This window comes from Hemitrygon akajei, chromosome 12 (assembly GCF_048418815.1).
Source record: "Hemitrygon akajei chromosome 12, sHemAka1.3, whole genome shotgun sequence".
Taxonomy (NCBI): domain Eukaryota; kingdom Metazoa; phylum Chordata; class Chondrichthyes; order Myliobatiformes; family Dasyatidae; genus Hemitrygon; species Hemitrygon akajei.
The window spans coordinates 68,667,983-68,692,278 of record NC_133135.1 but is presented as its reverse complement, the minus strand read 5'-3'; the positions used below and the strand labels follow the sequence as shown (position 1 = coordinate 68,692,278).

The window sequence follows — 24,296 nt, the reverse complement described above, 5'->3', positions numbered from 1 at the left end:
GCCACATCCAACTCTTGTTTTCTCAAAACAACTTCTTTTTGAATGACTTTGCAAAAGTTTCTCTTCATGAGCCTTTTCTTTGCATAGTCTTACTCTCTATTGGATCTGTATGTTGAACTATGAACATTAATTCATTACTTTGTAGTTCACTTTTCATGTAATTTGAGGGATTTGGAAGTTGCTTGTTAAGTTTCTGAGATGTGGTAAGAAAGTGCAAAGAGATTACAATATTTAGTTGTTTAGATTTTTGTTTCGTTTACTTTTGCCAATCAAGATACTTCCTCTGTTTTGTACTTCAGGCGCCATGGCCGTAACTGATACTTAGCATTAATGTGATTATGGAATTACTTCAAATGATAGAAGTTTGAGCAGACAATTTACAATTTACAGTTTACAGTAAACTGTAATTTACAATTTACAGTACTAAAATATTGCACCATGAAATACGCCGACTTTCTCATTAAGAAATAGTAGTTGAGTGAATACTGTAAATTGATTTTCCTGGTCACTCAAGGGTTTATTTTTTCTGGTTCTTTGCACATTCTTTGTGTATAAGATGATGAGGGGCATTGATCATGTGGATAGTCAGAGGCTTTTTCCCAGGGCTGAAATGGTTGCCACAAAAGGATACAGGTTTAAGGTGCTGGGGAGTAGGTACAGAGGAGATGTCAGGGCTAAGTTTTTTATGCAGAGAGTCATGAGTGCGTGGAATGGGCTGCCAGCAATGGTGGTGGAGGCAGATTCGATAAGGTCTTTTAAGAGGCTCTTGGATAGGTACATGAAGCTTAGAAAAATAGAGGGCTATGGGTAAGCCTAGTAATTTCTAAGGTAGGGACATGTTCGGCACAATTTTGTGGGCCGAAGGACCAGTTTTGTGCTGTAGGTTTTCTATGTTTTTTACATGTAATCAATCAGGGCATATTGAAGATTCAATTACCTGTGGAGGTAGGGTTATAATGTACAAAGAAGTTTTTTTTAAAAAAACTTGTAATGAAGTATTTGTAGTTACTGCTATGATTTAGGAAATGTATGTCCAACTTTATGCTTTATTGTCACCAAACAATTGATACTGGAGCATACAATCATCACAGTGATATTTGTTTCTGCTCTTTGTGCTCCCTGAAGTACAAATCGAAGTAAATATAATAAAAATTTAAATTATAAATCATAATTAGAAAATAGAAAAGGGAAAGTAAGGTAGTGCAAGTCAGGTCCAGATATTTGGAAGGTACCGCCCAGATCTGTTCAGCAGTCTTATCACAGTTGGAAAGAAGCTGTTCCCAAATCTGGCCGTACGAATCTTCATGCTCCCGGAGGGAAGTGGGACAAAAAGTGTGTTGGTTGGGTGGGTCTTGTCCTTGATTATCCTGGCAGCACGGCTCTGACAATATTAACTTCAATATTAATTTAGCTTGTTCTGGTATTTTAATTTCAAAATCATTAATTCTGATGCAAGCTGACAGTTAATAGATCTACTGTATATGGGCCATGTGCCTGTGACTACCATTGACTTAGAGAAAACCCTCCCTCAAAAACCACCCATACACACACATCCCTCTCTTCTTTACACATCCCTTTGTTTTTGCTTTGTAGGTCTAAGGCCCTTATGTACTGTAATGGTTATAAGACCATTAGGTATTCAGCTCATTGAGTCTACCTTTCATGGCTGATTTATTATTCCTTCAACCCCATTCTTCAGCCTTTTCTTCCCCCCCCCCCCCCAACCTATGACACCCTTATTAATCAGAAGCCTATCAACCTCTGCATTGAAGATACTCAGTGACTTAGCCTCTACAGCTGTCAGTTGCAATGAATTCCACCAATTCACCACACTCTGGCTAAAGAAATTCCTTCTAATTTCTGTTCTAAAGAGATGAGTGATCTGTGGTTTCTTACTTTTGGTGTCTTTGGTGATTTTGTCTTTAGCTGTTTTATCATGGCCATTGATGAAATTAGTTTTCACTTTGTCTCCTGAAGTACTTACTTGATCTAACTACAGGCTGCTCATTTGCTAATATGTGCAAGGATGATCGGTGTCCATGTTCAGGTGACAATGTCCACACAACTCTTCCTTCTTCAGCTCTTAATAAACCCATGCTTTTTTTTTTCTCAAACTACTTTTCCAGCATCAATGCTATTTTCCTTTAAGATTTAAAACAGACACACCATTCCTCATTGATTCCAAGTCCAAAAAGTTTTCCTGGTTGGACAGTTTTCACTCCCAGTATTGTAGAGTCATTATGGTATGAAAGGAGCATTGAGGTTTTGCAGGATTTTGCTAAAGGTGCTCCATCAGATTTGTTACTATTCTCTTTCCACATTACCCTGGTTTTTATTTTCTCTTGCACTTTTATCCAGGTAAGTTCCAAGTTGTAAGCATAACCACAGCCATCACTGCTGCTCTTAATGCCCTTTTAAAATTTGTTTTATATTTAATCTCTTCCTCCTGGTCTTTCATCCCTGTTGATCTGTGTAGAAAAGACTGAATGTGACATATTTCCTCTTTTTTTACTTTTGAGGACATTCATTTGCAAAACTCCAGTCATGTGATGATAAATGAATCTTAAAACTGTAAACAGTAATCACTAATTTTGGTCTTGTTTTCTTTTCTTTCTTTTTAAATCTTTTTATTTTAAGAAAAACATAAGTGAAATATGAATACAAAACATTTGAGAGTACATAATTAATAGTTTAAATAGACAATCAGATATATAATAATCAATATATAAGGCCTCCCAAACTCATAGTATTAATGTAAAAGAATCGAAAAAGAGAACCCCCCCCAAAAAAAAACTAAAAGAAAACTTTAAAAAAAACTAACCAACATGGGCAATTGCATAATGTTAAATACATACAGTAGTGCCGATAACTCCGAACCTCCATCCAAATAATTAAGGATAATAACAGTAAGGTTTAGGATCAGACCATTTAACTCATATGAAAATGTTGAATAAATGGTCTCCAAGTTTCCTCAAATTTAACTGAAGAATCAAAAACCACGCTTCTAATTTTTTCTAAACTCAAACAAGAAATAGTTTGAGAAAACCACTGAAATACAGTTGGAGGGTTAGTTTCTTTCCAATTCAGTAAAATAGATCTTCTAGCCATTAATGTAACAAATGCAGGTCTTGTTTTCATGGTCATTATTTAGTCTGATATGGTACAAGCTTCATCAGGAGGTACAAATTGTAAAACAGATGCAGATGACTTTGTGCTCCCCTCCCATCCCAGATAATAATTGATGATGTTTAAAGAATTCCTCTTTTTTTTTGACAGCTAATCCACTAAAACTAAGGAGGCTAATTTATACCTTGGCAGTTTAAATGTAAGCATTGCCAGTAAATATTCCCATAGCTCAACAGAATTGAGAGAGCTTAAAATAGATTAATATAAGTTGTTTTCATGCTCTCTAGTTCAATAATATTTATGTTCATCAAATGAGTAAGTAATTTATTTTTATGTATTATGTCTATATATTTGCCCAATAACAGGCTTGTGATCCTGTTTGAAGATGTTAACCTATGCTCTGGTGCCCAGAATATTTTTTAAAAAATTCACTACTCTTAGATTTTGTTTCCATCAGAGTATTATTCTTTTTGTCTTGTACAGTGGCATTCAAATATTTTGTAATGTGTCTGGCTCTTTTTTTCTGACATGAACATCTGTATTTTCTTTTTAGTCATTTACTTTGTCACGTAAGAAGATCGTTCATTATACCAGCTTTGATCAACGAAAACGAGCTAATGCTGCTTACCTAATTGGTGCTTATTCAGTAAGTGCAACATTTTTTATATGTTTAAAGGAGTGACAGATTCATAATGAAACTTTCAGTGTAACTTTAAGCCCAATCCAGCCAAACAAACACCCAGTTATTGGAAGTTCTATTCCATGTATGGAGCAGGTACAGCAGGGCATATGCCTTCTCAAGCCTGTCTGTCATTCAGTAAGATTGTGCTGATCATCGTAACTTTTGATTTTTCCTTCTATATACAATACACCTTTTTAAATTGTCTCTGAATGATTCTATTCCAGTTATTTCAATGAAGAATTTCAAAAGCATAAAACCCTACCGAGGAAAAAAATCTCTGTTACCTTAGTTTTAATTGAGATTCCAATAGTCATGCAATAATGTTTGGACAATCTCTATCCTTTTAATCTCCTTCAGTTTTTGTTTTGTTTGTTTTAATAAGATCATGTGCCATTCTCCTAAAACTGGTGTTTGGATTCAATCTATTCCGACTCTCATAATAAAACAATCTCTTTATTCTGCTAGAAGAACTGTGGTTGAGCATAATCTGTGCTGGTGGGAAGAAAGAATTCTTGTTGCTTTGAGTCAAAGCCCTGCTTCAGGACTGGGTGTGGAGTATGAACCTAGCCAGTATAAAGAGGAGAGGGAGAATGGAAAGATTGGGATGGGTTGGTGATTTGTGGACCAAGGATGGGTGAATAATGATGAGGTGATGGAGCAGGGACCTGCTTCCATCTCCCCAACCTTCACCTATTTTTGGCCCACCAATGCCAACTCATCCCTGTCTCATCAGTCCTTCTCTTTATACTGGCTATCATCCCCTTCTACACCCACTCCAGATGCAGGATGAAAAGGGGATAATTCCTTTTCTCCCACAGATGATGCTTGATCACACAAGTTCCTCCAGTACCTTGTTTGTTGCTTGAGATTCTAGATTCTGCAATTTTCTTTACCAGGAATCTCTTCCCTCCATGACTCCAAGCAGGTCTATTTTTTTTCACGAGGGTCTGAAATTGCACCTAAGCTTAAAGTTGTATAATGAATTGAATTGAAGTTATTACTTACATCCTTCATGTACATGAGTAAAAAATCTTCGTTGTGCCTATCTAAATGTGCAATTTATAGTAATTTATAAATAGTATGTACAACAGAACTGTCAATATAACATTGAAATACAATTGTATCGGCATGTATTAAGCAGTCTTATGTCCTGGTGGAAGAAGCTGTTCAGGAGCATGTTGGTCCTGGTTTTTATGATGCAGTACTGTTTCCGGGATGGTAGCAGCTGGAACAGTTTGTGGTTGGGGCGACTCAAGTCCCCAATGATCCTTCGGGCACTTTTTACATACCTGTCTTTGTAAATGTCCTGAATAGTGGGAACTTCATGTCTACAAATGCGCTGGGCTGTCCGCACCACTCTCTGCAGAGTCCTGCAATTGAGGAAAGTACAGTTCCCATACCTGGCAGTGAAGCAGCCAGTCAGGATGCTCTCAATTGTGCCCCGTAGAAAGTTCTTGGGATTTGGGGTCCCATACCAAACTTCTTCAACCATCTGAGGTGAAAGAGGTGCTTTTTCACCACTCAGCTGGTACGTACAGACCATGTGAGATCCTCAGTGATGTTTATGCTGAGGAACTTAAAGCTGTTCACCTTCTCAACGCCAGATCCATTAATGTCAATATGGCTTAGCCTGTCTCCAGTCCTTCTGTAGTCCACAACCAGCTCCTTTGTTTTTGAGACATTGAGAGGGAGGTTGTTTTCTTGACACCAGTGTGTCAGGGTGATGACTTCTCTGTAGGCTGCCTCTTTATTATTTGAGATTAGGCCAATCAATGTAGTATTGTCAGGAAATTTAATGAGCAGATTGGAGCTGTGAGTGGGTATACACAGTCATGGGTATACAGAAAGTAAAGGAGGGGGCTTTGGACACAGTCCTGAGGGGCACCTGTGTTGAGCATCAGAGGGGCAGTGGTGAGGGATTCCACTCTGTCCACCTGCTAGCGATCTGACTGGATCCTGCTACACAACGCAGAGTGAAGACTGAGGTCTCTGAGCTTTTTTTTCAAGCCTGGAGGGAATTATGCTGTTGAATGGTGAACTGTAGTCCAAGACCAGCATTCTCACATAAGCATCCTTCTTCTCTAGATGTGTAAGGACCGTGCGTAGAGCTGTGGCTATTGCGTCATGTGTCGATAGGCAAATTGTAGGGGTCCGGTGTGGGTGACTTCCCTACCTTTTGTACTCCATTTTATCCGTAAAGACCAGCATTTCGTTTTTGGATCCTTTTGGCTCTCATTAAGTTTCTTTTAAAATGAAGGATGCACTATTTATTGCTCTTGCTCCTTTTTAAAATAAATTATTTCTTCATTCTTCCTCCAAAATTGGTAATCTCTCATTTTGCTACATATTCTGCTTTACATCTTATTATCCATTCATTTAAATCTGCAAACGATGTTAATTAAGTCATGGAGCTATACAGCATGGAAACTGAACCTTCAGCCCAACTAGCCCATGCCAAGTTGTCAAGCCTTGTGGATTTGTGGATGATGAAAGGTTCAAAGGTTCATGAAGGACAGAATATGACAAATTTAATCTTGTACTCTATTGGTAGATTTGGTGTTGAGTTCATTAACAAAGGAATAACTTGCTGAAGAGAGAGTCAGATACATTAGAATATGGAAGGTGATTTCCTGAGACGTCTTACTTTATTTTGTATTTCTCAAAGGATCTTAAGATTAGGAACAGCGTGAGCTCTTCCTCTCAGTATTAATAAATATGTAACAATTAATTTTGAAGTTTAAATTTGAATAATCTATTAAATCTTTGATTATAGCAAGTCATTGCAGAGCTTCAGTGCTATGCTGTCTGAGGATCAGTTGCCACTCATAAACCATTCAGTTTCTAAGGATGTCTCTTGGATGTGGAGAGTTGGCTATTTTAACTCTGCATCTAGAAAATGTCTGGTTGCACAGGGATTGTGGATGGCCAGCTGGATTCCGGTCAATCAGGCCCAGTTTAATTTCTGCCTAATCTAAATGTCCTTTTACTACTTTAATAATGGACTCTGGCATTTCCCTAGCAGCAGATGTTGGCTAAACTGACCTACAGTTTCCTGTTTTTTTTCTCTCTCTCTGCCTTTGTGTGTGTCTCTCTGTGTCTTTTCCCCCCACACCACCCTGCCCCTGTCAAGAATAGCAAAATTAGATTTGCAGTTTTTCACTCCACTGAGTTGAGAGAATTTGATAGATCCTAACAAAGCACTTATCCCTGCTGTATATACCGGTATATATTTTTTGAACCTCCTTGAATGCAGATAATTGGATCCAAGTGATTTGGTAGCCCTTCTGTTAGTCAACCAATCAATTCTCCATTGATACTTGTTTAAGTTTTTTTCCTTCTCTCCCGCCTCATTTTACTGCTTTCTGCTGTGCTTTGTCTTCTGCAGAGGCCTACTAAATATTTGTTTAAATTTTAACCTTATTCTTGTCTCTTGCTTCTTTAGAGGTCTTCTGGACTCTTTCTGTAGCTGTAATATGTAACTTGCCCTGCTAATCTTAACAAATATTGTTTTAAAAATTCAATTAGTTTAAAAAAAAATTTAACTAATCTCCCTGTTAAATATCCTTGGTGGAAGTTTAAATGCTAATGGAGTTTATGGTGATTACATTGTATGCATTTCCCTTGGCATTTGAGCCTGAACAATTAGAGACATTAAGGAATGCGACCATAACGGCATACAAATGGCATCTTCGATGGTGTATGAAGAAGATGAAGTGTTAAGGGTTTGTCATACTGGGAGGTTCCATGAGTCATACTCCACCACAGATTGAAGTGTATTTTGACAGTAAAAACATCCCAAAGTATCACAGGCACATGAAATAAAGTAGTTTGGGTGAGCTTAGTCAGAAATAGTTTTTAACAAATATTTAGAATGTTTGGATTGGTTATTTGGAAGCAGAAGTTAAAACATCACTGGTCTCCCCTTGAATGTAGTGGCACCAGTTAACCCATTTGCTGCATTGCTGTTTGGCCAAAAACAAGATATCTGACTGTCTAAATGCCATCAGAATCCTTGTTTTTTTTTTTAGCATGCTTGATCTTACTGTGTCGTATACAGTGCTTCTTTCATTTCCCAACTTTCTTTCTTACAGAAGTGTTCTTCAGCATTATGCAGTGGGGTTTTTAGTCTTTACTAAATTAATTTTCTGATCATCATCATGTTTACATCATCATGTAAACCATGTTTACAAGGTTCAAAATTTATTATCAAAGTACATGTATGTCACCATATTCAAATCTGAGATTCATTTTCTTGTGTGCATTTACAATAAAAATAGCAACACAATAGAATCAATGAAAGACTCCACCTGACAGGACCAACAAACATTCTATATGCAAAAGAAAATAAACTAGGCAAATACAAAAAGATTTTAAAAAAAACAAATAATAAGCAATAAATATTGAGAAAAAGAGTACTTTAAAATGAATCCATTGGTTGTGGGAACAGTTTAGTGATGGAACGAGTGAATTTATCTCTTCTGGTTCAAGAGCCTTGATGGTTGAGGGGTAAAAACAGTTCCTGAACCTGGTGGTGCTAAGGCTCTTGTACCACCTAGGTGGCAGTAGTGAGGAGAGAGTATGACCTGGATGGTGGAGGTTCTTGATGATGGATGCTGCTTTCCTGTGACAGAGCTCACTGGTGGGGAGTGCTTTACCAGTAATGGACTGGGATGTATCCACTGCATATTGTAGGCTTTTATAATCAAGGGTATTGGTTTTTCCATTGCAGGTGGTGATGCAGCCAGTCAATATACTCTCCACCACAAATCTGTAGAAGGTTGTCAGAGTTTTAGATGATGTTGAATCTTTGTAAACTTCAATAAATAGAGGTGCTGCCATGCTTTCTTTCTAATGGTACTTGTGTGCTGGACCCAGGACAAATCCTCTGAAATGATAACACCAAGGAATTTAACATTGCTGATCCTATCCACCTCTGATCCCCCAAGGAGGACTGGCTCATTGACCTCCTGTTTTCTCCCTTTGAAATCAGTAATTAACTCCTTTATCTTGCTGACATTGTGTGAGAGGTTGTTGTTGTGGCACCATTCAAATTCCAAGATGGCGGCGCGTCACAGCTTGCAGTGGCCACTCCGGAGCTGATTATCTGTTATTTGTGAAGCGGGGTGCCGTGTGCAAACATAATCGGATGAAAAACGGATGTGGGAACACGGAGGAATATCTGGAAATCTCCAGGAAGACCTTCTTCGTTGCTGCTGCTGCAGTGAGGTCCGGGTCTCTGCTGGGAAGAACAGGTTCCCAGTCCTCGGGGTCGTGTTGCCAATGGTTGTTGGGGACGTCTTAATACGCTTGGCAGAGGATGGTGCTCGGAGAAGCTGTGCCGGAGGGGATGGTTGGAGGCTCGGAGGTTTGACGGACTTGGGAGTCTGCTGCGGTCGGAGCGCTTTCACTGTGTGCTGTGTCTGCGAGGCTGGATTCGACGGAGCTTTCATTGTGTGCTGTGTCTGCGAGGCTGAGTCGGGCGGCGCCGTGGAAGTCCATAGCGGGGGTGTTCCCGTCTGCTGCCTGCGTGGGATGACGAGTCTATCGGGACCCTGAGGACTTGTGGAAACTGTGTGGTGATTTCTTTTGAACTTATAGTCTTTTAACATCTTTGGACTATTTTTACTGTGCCCATGGTTTGTTTTTTTATCGATTATGCTATTGTTTGCACTGTTGTAACTATATGTTGTAACTATGTGGTTTTGTACAGGTCTTGTAGCTTTAGTTTTTGGTCTTGTTTTGTCTGGTGGAATTGGAGCTCGTTTCCGGGGAACGCGCTAAAATGGTAGCGCGATATTAATACGCAGCAGCCTCTCTGGACTCTGGATTGGGGATTGCCAAATGTTATGTGGATTTTCTGGTGTAGTCTGTTTTGTCATGTGCTTTTGTGATATCATTCTGGAGGAACATTGTCTCATTTTTTAACTGCATTGCATTTGTGGTTTCTAAATGACAAAAAATTGAATCTGAATTCAGTTGGATTTTCAACCTCCCTCCTAAGTTTGATTCGACCTACGACAGTGGTGTTGTCAGCAATCTTAAAATACCGCATTGGAGCTGTGATTAGCCTCACAATCATGAGTATAAGGTAAGTAGAGCAGGGGACTAGGCACACAGCCTTGTGGTGCACCTGTGCTGATGGAGATTGTGGAGGAGATGTTGTTGCCAATCCAAACTGATTGGGGTCTTGCAGTGAGGAAATCAAGGATCCAGTTGCACAAGGAGATATTGAGGCGCAGTCTTGAAACTTACTGATTGTTTTGAGGGGATGATGGTATTGAATGCTGAAATGGCATCTGCTGTTGACTGTTGTGACGGTAGGCAAACTGGAGCAGATCCAAGTTGCTTCTAAGGCAGGAGTTGATATGTTTCATTGCCAACCTCTCAAAGTACTTCACAGTGGATGTAAGTGGTATTGGATGATAGTCATTGAGACAGGTTCTTCTTAGGCACTGGTATAATTGAAGCCTGCTTGAATCAAGTGGATACCTCAGACTGCCGAAATGAGAGGTTAAAGATCTTGGTGAACACTCCAGCCAGTTGATCAGCATAGGCCTTTAGTTCTCAGCCAGGTGCCTTATCTAGACTGGATGCTTACCATGTTTTCACCCATCTGAAAGATGCTTTCATATTGGCCTCTGAGTCTGAAATCACAGTGTCATCAGGGGCTGTGGGAGTTCATGAAGGTGACTCCATGTTTTGACAGTCAAAACCCACAAAAGCTATTGAGTTCATCTGGAGCAAAGCCTTGTTGTCACCTATGTCACTTTGTACGATGTGTTAGCTGTGGCAGAGTTTGAACGCTATCAAGCATCCTTCCCTGATTTAAGTTTGATTGGGATTACAACTTTGCATGTGAAATAGCTTTCCAGAGGTTGTACGTTGCTGCATTGCATTGATTGGTGCTGCATTGAAATTTAGTTTCACATTTTTGGTAGGCTGACATTTTTTAATAGCAAGTTGGTTTTGAGACCAAAATTTTCCTCAGTTGACAGGAATAAATATCAGTTGCAATATTAATTTGTCAGACTATTTGCTATTTAATCTCATTATTTTTAGAGATTATTTGCTTTGTGCAATCATTTTTGGTGAGCTGTTCGGGAATAAAACCTGCTGGGTCGACTTCTATCCACAATGCGGTTAGTAAGTTTACTTTGGCTTTTGCTAATGGTCAACATGAATATTAACAAAATGTAGACTTTTTTTTACAAAATGCCCTAAGCCTCAATACTTCTTTCCAGTAAATTAACTTTCTGTTGAATACACCACTTTAATGGGTAATATCACTTCTAAAATGGTGAAAATTATTTTATTTAAAAAAATGAGTCTGGTATGATAATAGTAGCAGTGTTTAGGGATTAAAATAATTCACTTGATTTTAGTCTAACAATTGGTCATAGCAAGAAATATGAAATGGAGCAGTGTGGTATGTCATACATGTATGATTTTCCCTTCACTCTATTCTACAGTCCCCATGGGCTGTTGTCTTGTTTAGCAGTCTTCTTCATCTCACCTTGTCAAAGGCCTTCTGAAAATCCAAGTAAACAACATCCACCGACTCTCTTTTTGTCTATCCTGCCTGTCACTTCCTCAAATAATTCCAACATGCTTGTTCTACAAGATTTCCCCTTAACTAAACCATGCTGATTTTGGGCTGATTTTCAAAGCCTCATCCTTAATAATGGACTTCAACATCTTCTCAACCACTGAAGGAAGTATAATTGACCTCTACTTTTGATTTTTGCTTTGCTCCCTTCTTAAATTATGGAGTGACATTTGCAATTTTTCAGTCCTTCAGAGCCATTCCAGAATCTAGTGTTTCTTGAAAGATGCCTGCTAATGTCTTCACAATCTCTTCAGCTGTTTCTTTCAGAACTCTGGGGTGTAGTCCATCTGGTCTAAGAGACTTATCTACATTCAGATCTTGCAGCTTCCCAAGCACCTTCTCCTTAATAGATGGGTCTCCTGACATTCTCAAATTTCTGCCATGCTGCTAATGTCATCCACAAGGAAGAGTGATTCACAATACTTACTGTGTTGTCTGTAATTTTTTTGTCCCCCATTCAGCATCATTTTCTAGTTATCCAATGTCTGCATTCATTTTTTACTCTTTATTTATCTGAAAAATCTTCCGGTATTCTCTTTTAAAAAAGCAATAAGGGCGAGAAAAGATAAAATATGAAGATAAGCTAACCAGTAATATTAAAGTCAGAGTACATTTACTATCACAGTATGTATGCAGCAAACAACCCTGAGATTTGTCTTCCCACAGACATCATGGAACCCATTCAAAGCAAACATTAAACACCCAGTGCAGAAAAAAACAAATCACGCAAGTGGCAAAAAAGAAACAAATACACTGAATATAAAACATCAAACTACAGAGTCATTGAAACAGTCTGGGAATATACAGTTAAGTTGAGTTGCGTTCAGTTCAATTTAGTGCTATGTTGTTTGTTGGCTGCAGAAGCAGGCCACCGCGATCAAAATTGTAACCAGAAACATGTTTAACAAAGTGCACTGTCCAAACCACAAACTCCGTTAATTAAACCTTGCCCAAGAGTTGGGGGGAGGGGAGGGCGAAGGACGGAGGGAGGGAACAGACAGACAGTGCTGAACATCTGCTCTCCTTCCATTCTTGTTCTCATTGATTTCAATCTTGCATGTGCTTTAATCAGCAGGATCAGACAAATATAGAGTCAATCATGGGCTCGTGACCCATCCCCATTCTTCTTGGCTTCTGGGCTGCACCTTCTGCTCAAAACCTTCCCAAACACCCTCAGAGACAGCAAAGTGCCAGTTTGCTCAATTGGCCCAAAACACACCTTCAAACTGTAAACCACAGGTTCCAGAAGTAGTTCTGTGAACTGTCAGAAGGACGTTGCCTTTGGTTGCGTTGTTTGCTGGCACTATCTTCTTCAGCCACTTTTGTTTTAGTTGCTTTCTGTTGTTTTTTTTAAAGTTTCCAATCCTCTTGCTTCCCCGTTATTTTCTGCTATATTATGTACCCTCTCGTTTGCTTTTATGCTGTCTTTAACTTCCCCTGTCAACCACGATTGCCTCATCCTCCCTTTAGAATACTACTACTTCTTTGCAGTGACCCTGTCCTGCACCTTCCAGGCTGCTCCCAGAAACTCCAGCCATTGCTGTTCTGTGTCATCCCTACTAGTGTCCCCTTCCAAACAACTTTGGGCAGCTTCTCTCTCATGCTTCTCTAATTCCCTTTACTCCACTGTAATACTGATACATCTGACTTTAGCTTATCCATCTCAATGGCAGGGTGCATTCTTATGATCACTATCTCCTAAGGGTTCTTTACCTTGATCCATAATAAAATCTGTTTCATTACACAACACCTAATCCAGGATTTTTTTCCCTAGTGGGTTCAACCACAGGCTGCTCTGAAAATCCACTTCATCAGCATTCTACAATTTCTTTCTTTTGGGATCCAACACCAGCCTGATCTTCCCAATCTATCTGCTCATTGAAATCCTCCATGACCATCATACATTACCCTTTTTACATGCCTTTTCTATTTCCCATTGTAATATGTACTTCAGATCCTGGCTACTGTCTGTATGTAACTCATCAGGGTTTTTTTTACCTTTGCAGTTTCTTAACGCTATCCACAAGGACTCTACATCTTTCTAAGTATTTGATATTATTTTTACCAACAGAGCTACTCCACCCATTCTGCCTTGAATGTTGTAGGCTACCACTGATGGCAAAATTGTTAAAATATCACTGTTGTTTTGGAGCTGAGTCATTACAAATAATACAAGGTTGTGTGGATCTTTTGACTTCCTTGCTGACAAATGAAAAAAGAAATGCTCAAGTGGATACTTTAAATACTCATGAATGGAATGCAGTGAAGTACTTCAGCACATAAATACATTATGTAGATGTTATTTTGCATTGTACCACCGTCTCTAATATAGTTGCAAAGGCTGAGTTGTTACCACGTGTCTTCTCTACAGAGTGTTCAAATAATTTAATTTCATTTCTTCCCATGGGTTTAGCTTTTTAGATTTTCAAATAGATTCTGTCATGCTGCAGAGTTTTACTAGCTATTATTTTGATTGGCCACTTCATCATACTGTACTGCACTGTTACTGACAGATATTTGATAATGATGGCACAAGTTTATCTTCAAAATTGTTATGTATTAGACCTAAAAGTTGAGCAGCAGTGTCTTGCTTTCTAGTCCAGTTACTAAGTGAGGGTGTTTATTCTTGTTTCTGTGGCATAAAGTATTTTTTCATTTTAGATTTGCATGTTGTCTTGGGGAGTAAGGTTCCATCTGATACTGAGGTAGTTGACAAGAGGTAGTAAACTGATGTCTGTTTCATTCAAATCTTGAAGGGCTTGTTGTTAGTGGTTAGACCAGAGCCTTGGTAACTTGTTTTAAATTTCATGTTGGAGTGAGGCTGAGACTAGTAATCAATTGGGTTGGAAGGGAATGGATAAATTTGGCCTTTAGCCAAAGTAGTCCTGAAGATGAGTGGTGCAAATTGGATTATTGTTTTTAGTTGCCATGAATTTCCATTGTATTTATTTTGAGTCTTTGAGTTTTGCACACTAATAGAACTTTTGCCACTCAACAGGCCTATGGTGCACAAAACCTGCGACCACCATTAGCAATATAATTTTACAGCCTGGGCCTCCAGCTTTTTGGCTGTTTCATTTTGATTTCTTGTACTGTGTTAATTTATTTTAAGTTCATGGCAAGATAATTGCAGTGTTGCCGTGAGTAAATGCCAAATTTAATTCTATATAGAATTGAATGATTTATTTATGCAGACAGGTTGTTCTGTTGGTGATAGCTGAAGAGCTCACCAGATTCACAGAAATATTCTGTATGGATATTATGACAGAGGGCTCTTCACTGGCCTTGGGCAGCAGTACAATAATTTCACAACTTCGAATTAACATGCACTTGTCTTTTAATATCCAAATAATAATCATACCATTTTGCTGGGTATTGTCAGTGGTGCACACCCTTGGCATGGAAAGCAATTCCTATATATCATACACACATGAACACACACACCTTCACGACATATGAATGTATTTGCCACAATCCATCTGCAAGTGACATACACAAACAGAGAACAAGTTAATTATTAAACTTAATATACTGAAATGTTTAAAAAACACAAAATGCTGGCAGAACTCAGCAGGCCAGACAGCATCTATGGGAGGAGGTAGTGACAACGTTTCGGGCCGAAACCCTTCATCAGGAGTGAAGTAACATGGGATGGTCGAGGGGGGGGGGGGGGGGGGGGAGGAATAAGAAGTGGGGGGAGGGATGAAGTAGAGAACTGGGAAGTGATAGGCTGGAGGGAAATGGGCTGGGAGAAGGTGGAGAATTATGGGAAATAAAAGAGAAAGATAGGTAGGGCTGGGGGGAGATTATAGTGAGGGGGGAAAAAGAGAGAAAGAGAACCTGACTAAAATTATAGATCGGGATGGAGTAAGGGGGGGCAGGGGTATCAACGGAGGTCTGTGAGTTGAATGTTCATGCTGTCAGGTAGGAGGCTACCTAAGCTAGCCGCAGACTGGGAGAATGTTTCGCCGAACACCGGCGCTCAGTCCTCCAGCAGTGGCGGGATCTCCCTGTGGCCACACACTTCAATTCCACAGACCACTCCTACTCCGATATGTCTGTCTATGGCCTCCTCTACCGTCAAGATGAGGCCACACACAGGTTGATGGAGCAATACCTTATCTCCCGCCTAGGTAGCCTCCTACCTGCCGGTATGAACATTCAACTCACAGACCTCCGTTGATACCCCTGCCCCCCCCCTTACCCTATCCCTACCTATAATTTTAGTCTGTTTCTCTTTCTCTCTCTTTTTTCCCCCCTCACTATAATCTCCCCCAGAGTCCTACCTTTCTTTCTCTTTTATTTTCCATAATTCTCCACCTTCCCCTAACCCATTTCCCTCCAGCCTATCACTTCCTAGCTTTCTACTTCGTCCCTCCCCCCACTTCTTATCCCCCCTCGACCATCCCATGTTACTTCACTCCTGATGAAGGGTTTCGGCCCGAAACGTCGTCACTACCTCCTCCCATAGATGCTGTTTGGCCTGCTGAGTTCTGCCAGCATTTTGTGTTTTTTATTTATTTCCAGCATCTGCAGATTCACTCGTGTTGCGTACTGAAATGTTTATTTGTTTTACGTTTGCTTGTTGAAGGAAGTGGATGATCTTGATGTAGGCTCTCTTTTCCTGTTTATCTAATGTGTTTGACCTTAAGATGCCCAGGGATCCTGCTGGGCCCTCTCAAATCTTTGTCCAAGTGCAAATTCTGGTTCTTATCCAACTCTAGACACATATGTACATACACACACACACACTGCTGGATACTGGCAAAAAAAAAATGAAGCGCTGTTAGCTGCCTTGTAGGTTATAAACAGCTATACAACTATATGCCTATATAAACAGCTACAAATAATATTGTTGTTCGTGCATTATATCATGTAGGAGTCTATGAATTTTTCTCTTGGTCTCATAGTCCATTTGAACTTTGCATTGGTGTCATTCTTGCTCTCTCACTGTGGAGCACAAAATAATTGATTGCATAAGTATTCACCCCCTTCAAGATGCACCTTTGGCAGTAATTACAGCCTTGAGTCTGTGTGGATAAGTCTCCATCAGCTTTGCACATCTGGATACTGCAATTTTTCCCCATTCATCTTTACAAAACTGCTCAAGCTCTGTCAGAATGCATAGGGATCATGAGTGAACAGCCCTTTTCAAGTCCAGCCACAAATTCTCAATTGGATTGAGGTCTGGACTCTGACTTGTTTTTAAGCCATTCCTATGTAGCTTTGGCTTTAAGCTTGGGGCCATTGTCTCGCTGGAAAACAGATCGTCTCAGAAGTCACAGTCCTCTTTCAGACTGCATCAGGTTTTCCTCCAGGATTTCCCTGTATTTTCCCTGTATTTTGCTGCATTCATTTTACCTTTACTTTCTCAAGCCTCCCAGGGGGTGAAGTATCCCCACAGCATGATGCAGCCACCACCATGCTTCACAGTAGGGATGGTGTGTTTTTGATGTGTGTGGTTTGTCTTATGCCAAACATAGCATTTAGTCTGATGGTCAAAAAGCTCAAATTTGGTTTCATTAGACAATAGGACCACCTTCCAGCTGACTAGAGTCTCCCACATACCTTCTGACAAACTCTAGCCATGATTTCATGTGTTTTTTTCAACAGTGGCTTTCCCTTTGCCACTTTCCTATAAAGCTGCAACTGTTGAAGTACCCTGGCAACAGTTGCATGCGCTGTCTCTCCCATCTCAGCCACTGAAGCTTGTAACTCCTCCCTCACTAGTCCCCCTTCTTGCACGGTCACTCAGTTTTTGAGAACAACCTGCTCTAGGCAGATTTGCAGCTATGCCGTGTTCTTTCCATATCTTGATGATTGACTTAGCTGTACTCCCAAGGGATATGCAGTAACTCAGAAATTTTCTTGCATCCATCTCCTGATTTGTGCTTTTCATGGAGTTGCTTGGAGTGTTCTTTTGTCTTCATGGTGTAGTTTTTGCCAGGATACCATTTCACCAGCAGTTGGACCTTCCAGATAAAGGTGTATTTTAACTACAATCAATTGAAGCATCTTGACTGCACACGGGTTTCCAAAAACATATCTCCATTAACTAATTATGTGACTTATAAAAGCAGTTAGCTGCACGAGTGATGATTTGATGTGCCATATTAAAGGGGGTGAATACTTATGCAATCAATTATTTTGTGCTTTATAGTTGTAAATAATTTGGATCACTTTGTAGAGATCTGTTTTCTCTTTGACACAAAATAGTCTTTTTCTGTTGATCAGTGTCAAAAAAAAAGCCAAACTAAATCCATTGATTTAATGTTGTAAAACAATAAAGCATGAAAACATCCAAGGGAGGGTGAATACTTACTATAGGCTCTGTATATATGTGTTAATTTTAACAAGTGTTTAGGTTATATTTTGTGTTCAATAAATGTAGTTAAACTTTAAATTTATGCAAATGAGGCACTAAACTTTGCATTGTTCAACTTGTAACTGAACTCTGCTAAAGATCTTAGTGGACTGGAGCACACTTCCATAGTTTATCCAGAGACATACAATTATGTTTCCTTTTTTCTTAATATCAAAAGATTAATGCAGAACTTTAATTCTTTGCCAAAGTCTGTGACTTGTTTTTCCCATCTTGCTGTGCAATATATTAATTCTAGGTCTTCATCTTGTGGTCAGTGGTGCAGTAGGTTCTTGGTTACAGTAGATTTGTAATTGAAAGTTCCTGTTTTCAGTCTGTAATTAGTGGAAGCCAACTTTTTCTTTGCTTTCTTTTGATTTTCATACTCTTTTGCTGTTTTATTTCTAACTCTAGCTGAACACCATATTGTTAGAAACTTAGAGATGCTGGGTGTGGCATAATTACATGCATTTGAACTTTTAGTTGGTGCTCGGAAACCTGTCATTGTTTTGTTCCATTGAATGGTCTTGAAAAGTTCTGCCATTCCATTGGCATGTGGTTTTATCCCCAGCTGAGCATTAACTAATTCATCTTAGGAATGTTAGTGCAGAGTCATATTACATATGTGCACTGGCCATTAGTCTTTTAAAATTACACAGTACTTTGTTAAATATCTGGCCTCTCTGTAGTGGTTAACACTATGCCTGTATTGACAAATATACATGTACTTACTGATTAATTTTCCATTCTGTATTTTTATTACACAATTTTTTAATAATTCATTGTATATCAATTTCTCTCCCCAAATAATGTTATTTCTATCTAGCATACTACATATGGTATCCCTGAGTTACATAAACTGAGTTGTTCATTAAAAATTTCCTTCAAAGTTGTAATGGAAAATCTCTTGGTCTCAACAATCTTTGCAAATTGATTTTTGCAAAGAGTAGACTGAGGAATGTTACCAGCAAGTGAACAATGACTAATATTTATTGACTGCAATATGGGCGTAGTGATGGAGGAAAACTATCAGCAAATTAGTAAAGGAAATCGTGCACAATCTAGAGATAGCTTGGGATTTGTAATATATGACCTTATCTGAGTGAAATTTTGAGAAAGCAAAGACAGTTTTAAATGGGTTAATATAAACTTGAAGCTAGTCTAAATTCTGCAGCAGTTACAAGTGCCAGAAAATAATTGTAAATTTTATTGTCTGTCTTTAACAAGGTCATTTACCTTCGAAAAACACCAGAAGAGGCCTACAGATCTCTTGTAGCAGGAAAGAATCCTCCTTACATGCCATTCAGGTATGATTGCCATGTAGTACCACAAATAAGTTTCCTTGATCTACCATTTATATAATTGCATTTCTTAATGTATTGAAAATGAAATTTATTTTTCCTCATACTTGGAATGCCTTGGCGTGGAAGGGAGGGTGAATTATTTCTGCAGCATTGTATCATGTGATTGAAGGCATAAGAATGGTTTGGTTGTGTTTCTTGTCCACTGCACTCTTTCAAATATCATTTTCCTTGATACGGCTCAGATTGGGAATAGAAGTAGTAAATGCATTTGGTGTCATGGAGTGATCTTAAATCACTGTTGTGTGCTCTGTTTTGCACCTTCTGATCCTAGAGTTTGTATCTTTGGGACTAAATTACTTCTGTAAACATTGTATGCAAGCATAGCCTCCCAGATGATTAATGTTTTTAGCTAAATTGAAAGGATTGAAGTATTAGCCACTGAAGTTCTATTCCTCAATATGTTGATATTTTAAAGATGAGTTTAGAGTGACTAGGAAGAAATGAATGTTCATGCGTCTTTTGCAATTTGTAACAAATGAAACGTGGCATGTGATTTTTGTTTGCAAGACCTTCTTGTTTAAAATGAGTAATCATTTTAAGTTGTCAGTTCTGCTTGCTGGTTTGCTCAACTAAGCTACCATCACAGCACTATCTATTGTTACCACATTTAGAGTGATTTTGTAATAAGACAGTGTTTTGTAATTTGATAATTTATGTGTTGAAGTGGTGTATATAGAGAAAAGAGCTTAAAAATTGTTATTGGTCTTGTCAAAAGTGAATGAGGAATTAATAAAGTTCAAAGTAAATTTATTATCAATGTACATGTACGTCACCATCCCTGATCCTCATTGACCTCCTGAAGTCAATAATCAGCTGCTTGGTCTTGCTGACATAGAGAGAGGTGGTTGTTGTGGTACTACTCAGCCAGATTTTCAATCTCCCTCTATGCTGATTCCTAATCATCTTTGATTCAACCAACAACAGTGATGCATTAGCAAACTTAACTATATAGTTGGAGCTGTGCTTAGCCACAGTTATAAGTATAAAGTGAGTAGAGCGGGGGCTAACCTTGTGATGCACCTGTGCTGAAGGAGATTGCGGAGATGGTGCCAATCCAAACTGTCTGAGGTCTGCAAGTGAAGAAATCAAGGATCCAATTGCAGGGAGGTATTGAGGCCAAGGTGTTGAAGTTTATTGATTAGCTCTTAGGGGTTGATGGTATTGAATGTCCAGTTGTGGTCGGTAAAGATCATCTTAATGTATGCATCTTGGTATCCAGATGTTCCATTGTTGAATGAAGAGCCAATGTAAATGGCATCTCCTATGGACATGTTGTGCTGTAGCAAATTGGAGTGGATCCAATTGCTCCTTAGGGAAGAATTAATGTGTTTCATTACTAACATCTCAAAGCACTTCACAGTGGATGCAAGTGCTACTGGAAGATGAGTCATTGAGGCAGGTTACCACATTCTTCCCAGGGCATAATTGAGGCCTGCTTGAAGCAGTGGCTGCCCTGGACTGCAGAAATGAGAGGTTAAAGATATTGGCAAACATGCTAGCTTGTTCATTAGCACAGATGTTTAGTACTTGGCCAGGTACCTCATCAGTGCTGGATGCTTTTTATGGGTTCACTGTCTTGAAAAATGCTGTCACATTGGCCTCTGACTGAAATCACAGGGTCATTGGGGGCTGTGTGAATAACAAGGTGATGATATAGAAAATGAAGTGGGATAGGAATTCATTATAGGGGAATCCATGGATATCCGAGAAATGGCAATAAATTGTGAATTTTGAAGGAGAAATATAGAGTAATTGAAGATTATCAGGGCAGTGGTAACCAAGTAAACTGTTGGAGCTGCAAGCTAATAAGTTTCCAGACTTGATTAATTTCATCATGTCCTTGGAAAGTCTAGCTAGTGAGATTGATGAATTAATTTGTTTTTCCAAACTGCCCTCATTCATTTGGCATGTTATGCTAGACTGAAGAGCCTGTTTCTGTGCCACATTGCTCCCTAACCCTATTTTCAAGATAATTACATAAAGTCAGCCTGGTTTTGTGAAATGGGAAATGATGTTTAACCAATTTATTGCATTTCTTTGAAGAAGTAACGTAATGTGTATAAGAGGAAACTGATGGGTGTACTATACTGAAACTTAGAAAAAAAGTGTTTAATTAGGGGTCATCTTGAAGGTTATTCTAGAAAATTAAAAAAACGTGCTGTGACAAATCAACGTGGGTAGAAGACTGACTTGCTAATGGCAGTGTAAGTGAGTCTTGTTCTGGTTGGCAAGATGTAAAGAGTGATTTGTTAAAGGGAAGAAATGCTTTGCTCTCAAATTCCTATAAATTGTTTAATTTACATCTGGAGTATCATGTGTTATATTGGTCATTATTTAAGGAAAGTTACTACCGGTAATCTGTTAGAAATAGATCAATGACTGTTTAAAAGACTGATAGGTGAAATGAGCAAATTGTCTTAAAAGGAAAGATTGAATAGGCTTGCCTTGTACAGGTTTCCTCCGCTATCTGAAGGTAGAGTGTTCCTATGAAACTGTTTGTAAGCCGAAATATCGTAAAGAGAAGAAGCAATTACCATTCAAAAAATAACCTACCAAATAACACACAAAACCTAAAACACTAACATATAGTAAAAGCAGGAATAATATGATAAATATACAACCTATATAAAGAAGAAATATTGCATTCATGGTGTAGTTTCCCTTATCAAAATCTGGAAGACGGCAAGCCAAAATCGATTTGGAGGGAAAAAAAATGGCACGTTCACGCATACGTGCATACGTACGTACGTACATGCATGCACACACAACTGCCCGCACAAGGATTCATGGTCATGGTAGTCTCTCTCGGTTAAACACACGTATAAAGTGGCTGTCTTTTTTTTGTAAAAGTGAAAATCTTCTTTTGGTTAGTGAAAACAGGAACTAATGTAGGTCTTCTACAACAGCGAGCTGTCGTAAAGCGAACGTTTGAAAAACGGGGGCCGCCTGTATTTGTTGAAGTGAAACATACAAGACTTGTAGGGTCTCTGATGTGGTGGATGTGAAGGTGGCATTCTTTCTCGGGGATGAATTCAGAATCGGAGATAGCCATAAGATTGCTCAGCTGTGAAATTTTGTCCTTCCTTATTTTTATGAATCATTGGAATTCTTTCTCACAGACTTAGTTTTCTAGATTTATATGTTAGTGTTAGATATAGATTCTTGAAAAGGAAGTATCAAAAGTTTCCTGGGGAAGAGGAGAATATAGGGTTAAAGTTGTTTTTTAAAAAAAAAGCTTTAGTCTTGAATACAAGACAGCCAAGGATCTGAGAGACATATAGTCCCGTTTCTAAACTGTATGTGTACATGGGCAGTAAAAGAAAATGACATTAATCTGAATATTACTGATCTGGACAAAAGTTGATGCAATGTGGAACTGGAACCTTAATGTCTGCATGAACTGTTAAATTTAGAGTTTATTTTTCAGGTTTCTGTTGAGTAACCTATGTACATATTTTGATTTTAGTCACAATGAATATGTATTTTTAATTTACTTGTGCTTTTGTGATTATATACCTGAGGTGACGATGCATACCTTAGATTTTATCAAGTTGAACTAGATCAAACATATAATAGATAAATCACATTTGCACATATATATACCTGTTGTAATGTTGGGATCTGTATTGATTTCTTTAGTTGGGTGGTTGTAATGTATTAATTGATGCAGCTGTTGGTTTTGTCTTTTTAGTTGTTTTTATTTCCTTACACAATTTAGAATTGTGACTGTTTCACTTGGTACCTTCTCCTGCAACCTGTGATGTGGTTTTAGCCGCCTTTATGCCCTTTCTTGAGGCATGCCAAAGAATGATTTTAAATTGTATCATAATCTGCTGAATGTGAGAAAACTTGGGAGTAAAGTGGAGGGGTTTATTGCAACATTTGGAGGAAATTCATTTGAAGGGGTTGAAAACGTATTTAAAAGGTATTTATATTTTTTTCCTTTGCTTGAGGCACTCCCACATGCTAAAGACTTAATTTCATATACTTATCTAGAGTAATTGCTTTTTTATTATTTACCTTGCTCCTGGGAGTAAGTGTTTGCTGTCACTTAAATGGGATCTGGCATGCATGTGCTAGGTTTAACCCAGCAAAAGCTGGAGCAAATTTTCCAGGTTGAATGTTGTGAAAATTGTGGAGGTTTGTGCTTCCTCGGACTCCATGAGCAGCATGAGTAATGGAGCAAATGATGCCATTACTGATTTAGACTGGTGTAAGTACTGTTACGTACCCCGTAACTGGGTGTCTAACCAGCAGAGAAAGAAGTATCCATTGGAGTCTGGTGGTACTATACTAAAGGTGTTTATTAATAAAAATAAGCAAAACCATATCAATAATGCAAATATACATATAAAACCAGTTAGCAGTAATAAACCTAAAAGTGTAGGAATAATAATAATCAATAATAAACAAGCTCTATCGATGTCTAGGGGTAAATAACTTGTCATAGAAAAGCATAAAGTTCAGTTCAGTTCATGAGTGCTGATGTAGTTATAGTTGTTGTATTGTAATCGGAGAGAGAGAGAGAGAGCGAGCAAGATGTAACAGCTACAGTCAGGCAAACCTTCCTTTGCTTTCTTAATCCATCGTATCGGTGTGGTCATTCAGATATGACCTCTCCGTCCTTCTGCTAGACTGTTCTTCTGTGGTGGACTCGTCACTCTGGCATGAGTGGAAACACACACACAAGTCCCCACTGGCCCTGCATTAACACTGATTGCCTTAATGACCGACCTCCTGGTTCGGTCTCCGAAGCCCCCACCTTTCTTGTGGGTTCCAACACTAAATCAGTGTCCACTGGCGTGTCTGGAGGGTGTCTCTACAGACCTGTCTTTTATCCCTACTCACGGGGACTCAGCTGTCCATCACTCCTGAATGACTGTGTCCATCAAATAAGGCCACTCCTTCAATCCACTGAGGAATGTTTATGAGCAAACTATTGTCCTTGCAGCGAAACAGTAAATAATTCAAAAAGGAGTCACAATATGGTTAATCAGCAATTTCCCCCTCTCTCTTATCTGTCGCCGATGTTCTTGCTTGTTTTTCCGTCTCTCTTTCTCATGGTCAGCATAGCAACAGTAATAGTTCGTGTTTCTCGGGGGGGGAATGGTTAACTCTGTACCCCATTGTCCATCAGGTCTATTCATCACTCGTAAC

The 24,296-nt window shown here is 38.9% G+C and overlaps 1 protein-coding gene across 1 annotated transcript in view; it reads left to right on the top strand.

Moving 5' to 3' along the window:
• Positions 1–24,296, top strand: part of cdc14ab (cell division cycle 14Ab) — a 113,441-nt gene that overhangs the window by 4,447 nt on the left and 84,698 nt on the right. Inside the window, exons 4-5 of the mRNA XM_073063391.1 lie at positions 3,680–3,772; positions 19,003–19,082. Of these exons, the coding sequence (XP_072919492.1) occupies positions 3,680–3,772; positions 19,003–19,082 (173 nt within the window). The remainder of the gene's footprint in view (positions 1–3,679; positions 3,773–19,002; positions 19,083–24,296) is intronic.